This window comes from Mus caroli, chromosome 6 (genome assembly GCF_900094665.2).
Source record: "Mus caroli chromosome 6, CAROLI_EIJ_v1.1, whole genome shotgun sequence".
Lineage (NCBI taxonomy): Eukaryota > Metazoa > Chordata > Mammalia > Rodentia > Muridae > Mus > Mus caroli.
Window position 1 is genome coordinate 146,608,185 of NC_034575.1, and position 3,783 is coordinate 146,611,967.

Genomic DNA, 3,783 nt, shown 5'->3' on the forward strand with positions numbered 1-3,783 from the left:
TGCCTCTGCCTCCCGAGTGCTGGGATTAAAGGTGTGAGCCACCACGCCTGGCTTGAGGAACTCTATTAAAAGGCTTCAGCATTAGGAAGGTTGAGAACAACTGATCAGGCACAAAACATCAGAGGCATCATAACTGACTAGCTTATCTACATTAGCTCATGCTTGCATATACTATTATTACCTGTTGAACTGTGTAGCATATTCATAACAGTTAACTTTAGAACAGAAGTGCCAAAATGTAAGGCTATCTTTCATACAAAATTTTCTAGTTAAGAAAATATATAAAATGGGCTAGGGAGACTCAGCAGTTAAGAGTGCTGACTGCTCTTTCAGAGGACCCAGGTTCAATTCCCAGCACCCACATGGCAGCTCACAATTGCCTGAAACTCCTGGTTCTGACACCATCACAGACATATATGCAAACACCAATGCACATAAAATAAAAACATAAATTTAAAAATAAAACTCTTAAAAATAAAATTCATCTATTAGCCACAAATTCATGACATAAACCACTATACTATACCGCAAGCATTTTGCAGATTCTTCCTATACTGGTTTTCAGTCTTAAAATGCTTTCCTAGAAGGTGAAAACAAAGGCACTGGTCTAGCAGACAGGTATTCAGAATTAAAGAGGTACTAGGCTGGATAATACAGGAATACACATATTTCTGCACTGAGGAAAAACATTAATGAATTTCCACTAATAGACCTTGCACTGACTAGTTCTCAGTGCTAAGGAACTTGTGCTGACCCAGGAACAACTTAGTAAGCAAATGCATGCATCCCAAAGATGTATGGAAAAAGATAAACAGAAACAACTACCAGCCAGGGCTTCAGCACTAATTTCCAAAGCAAGGGAAGTACATATACCTCTCCACTATAAAATCAAAAACAAAAAAACTACCTGCCTGGTGGTGGTGGCTTGCCTCTTTATTCCCAGCACTCAGGAGGCATTAGACAGATCTCTATGAGTTTGAGACCAGCCTGGTCTAGAGAGAAACCCTGTCTCAAAAAAACAAAAACAAAACAACCTTCCTAAGGTTTTACTAGGTTTTCAGCACAATGTAGATTCAGATACTTATTCAGCTTTATCTGTCAAATGCAGATGAGAATCTCGACCCAACAATGCATCCCAAAGAACTGGGATGACTGGATCACAGTCATTTGACTCAGGAAATGAGAAATTATCTAGATCTTTACCATACAACTAACTGTGATGTTAGGCTAGTAAGAATCCAAGTCTCTTTACAAAGCTGTCTACAATACTTTCACCAATCTTAAACTGGTATCTAGCAGTGGGGAAAAATAATTAATGCTGAAACACTTTCTGGCTCATGGTAAGATGCTTCCAGAGACTGCAGCAGCCATACTGCTGTATCACTTTCTACAGTCACAAGGAAAACAAACTAAAATATCAAGCTATTCCTTATCTAAGCTACAATAATATAACTCAAGAAATGAATCAGACCTATAATAGCCAACTCTTCAAATATTTCAAAAGCAATATGTGAAGAATAGTTATTCAGCTGTGTCGGCAAACAGAGCAAACATTTAGCCTGGATGCTTAATTGTTCCCAGGCAACTAAGTCTCAAGGTCGATTAAATTTACAAGATCTATGTGCTCTGATATAAAGAATGTCGGATCCTTAACCTGGCTTATGGTAATGCACACTCAGGGATGGGAGAGGTAGAAAGTTACCTTTTTCTTCTCGATGTTCCTAATTTTGTGTTTAAGGCATATAAATCCATTATCAATATAGGTTTCGTATGCCTTGGAAGGAGATGCAGCAGAACTGAGAGTAGACTGCAGGGGGCTCAGAGCCCGCTGGTTTTCCCCTTGCTGATCCTGGTTCACTTGGGACTTGGCTGACTTCATACTTCCCACTTTTCCCTCCTCTGAATGGCCTGAAGGTGACTGGTAACCGAAAAGGGATGGAGAAAGTTGCACCACTGAAACAGATGAGGCTAAAGGACGGGGGCGGGAGGAGTTAAATACCAATGTAAACTAAAGGTGCACAACGAGGAGCTTCTTTAAAATGAAATGAAGTCAAAACATAACGTTGCTTCGGACAGCGCACTTCCACTCCCCTACTAAGGTTAATTGACACAAGCAATAGCCAATAAAGACAGTCTATACGTAGGCAAAATTTACACTATAGGAACGTTTCCAGAAGTTCTATTCCCCACATGGAGAACTGCTAAGCAAGCGAAAGGCTTCTGATCTCCTCATTCTGAATAATTTCTATGGTCGGGGCGGGGAGTGCAGGTTGCAGCCCCAACTTCAATCTATCTCAAAGTCTACGTAAACCAAGTTTCTTGTACTAGAATGGCAGCACTCTTTGACTGTCCAGGGCCTAACCTAGTGCATCCCCCTGGACACTGCTGCCAAGTCTCACAAACTGTACGCCGAGGTGGCTTCCAGTTGTGTTTACAGTAACTCACAATCACTCACTCCTATACTGGCAAGCCTTCCGCTACCCGCACCAAGGATCCGGGAAACCAAGGAGTCGGACACTTCAACTCTATTCAGAAATCCTGCCCGTAAAGAGCAAGACCAGAGCTAGACAGCCCCTGGACACCATTGCTCGTTCAAGTGCCCCAAGGGCCCGAGTAGAGGAGCCCCAGCCAGGGTCACAGTCTAAGGGCCCACGCAGCCCACCAGACGCAGAGCGCTCTGCAAAGCCGCTGAGAAGCCCGACCCTAGAATGCTGGGGCACTACGCTTCTCCACCCCGCCACGGACGCGCAGACCCACCCACCCCGCCGCCGTCCTGCTTCACCTCCCCGGCTGCCTCCGAAAGCGCGCGGGAGTCCAGCGCGCTGCAACGTGGGCGAACGCCACCCCGCACTCCCTTCTCCCCCTCGTCCCTTCCTCCCGCCTCAGCTTAGCCTGCGGCCACCGCCTACAGTGCACCCATCCAACTCCGCCGCTCGCGCCCAAGCTGTCCCCCTCAAGGCGCGCGCAACTTATGTAGGCCGCTCACGGCGCGACCACGCCCAAATACCGCCTATTTCCGGTCCTCTGCCCCGCCCTCTAGCACGCGAGCTCCCCTTGGAGGCTTCGCCTTCCGGTCTCCCCTCCCTCTCCCCTCTCGTGCGCTAGACCACCACAGTCCGCCCTTTTCCGGTACCCGGGAACTGCGAGGGACAGGTGCTTTCCGGTGCCCCTCTCTGCAAGCCTGCGCTTGGCGCGTACCTTCTCTGCGCTTCTCTGTTGCGCCTGAGGCTGGTGTGAGATACTGCACCTGGTAGCATGGATGGGCCCGCTTGTTTCAGTCAGCACTGGTGCAGATGATTTCAATTCTTGGAAAAGAGGCAGCAAGTCCTCAGCCTTCAGGCTCTAATGGTTTAAATGGGCACTTCTAAAATACAAGAGCACCCTTGCCCCACAGATGATTTTTCATTGTAGAATGAGTCAGAGGACTCAGCCTGTAAGAGCAGCAGAGTAGACGACTGCAGCCTTTGTAGTAGGAGGGTATGCGCCAAGGCTATGTGTCGCTATGAAGCAATTCATTTCATTGGCACTGAAAGAGTTGTTAAAATTATTTGTTGGGCCGGGCAGTGGTGGCGCACGCCTTTAATCCCAGCACTTGGGAGGCAGAGGCAGGCAGATTTCTGAGTTCGAGGCCAGCCTGGTCTACAGAGTGAGTTCCAGGACAGCCAGGGCTACACAGAGAAACCCTGTCTCGAAAAACAGAAAAAAAATTATTTGTTGGGTTGCATAAAGTTAATAGAAAACAGGAAAAATATCAGCTTCTGAAGGACTGGTGGTTATTCCTGT

General features: G+C 46.7%; 1 protein-coding gene across 1 annotated transcript in view; it reads left to right on the forward strand.

Moving 5' to 3' along the window:
- Nucleotides 1-3,105, forward strand: part of LOC115031291 (atherin-like) — a 20,061-nt gene extending 16,956 nt beyond the window's left edge. The window contains exon 2 of the mRNA XM_029478275.1: nucleotides 2,471-3,105. Coding sequence (XP_029334135.1) covers nucleotides 2,471-3,105 — 635 coding nt within the window. The remainder of the gene's footprint in view (nucleotides 1-2,470) is intronic.
- The last annotated feature ends 678 nt before the right edge of the window (nucleotides 3,106-3,783 follow it).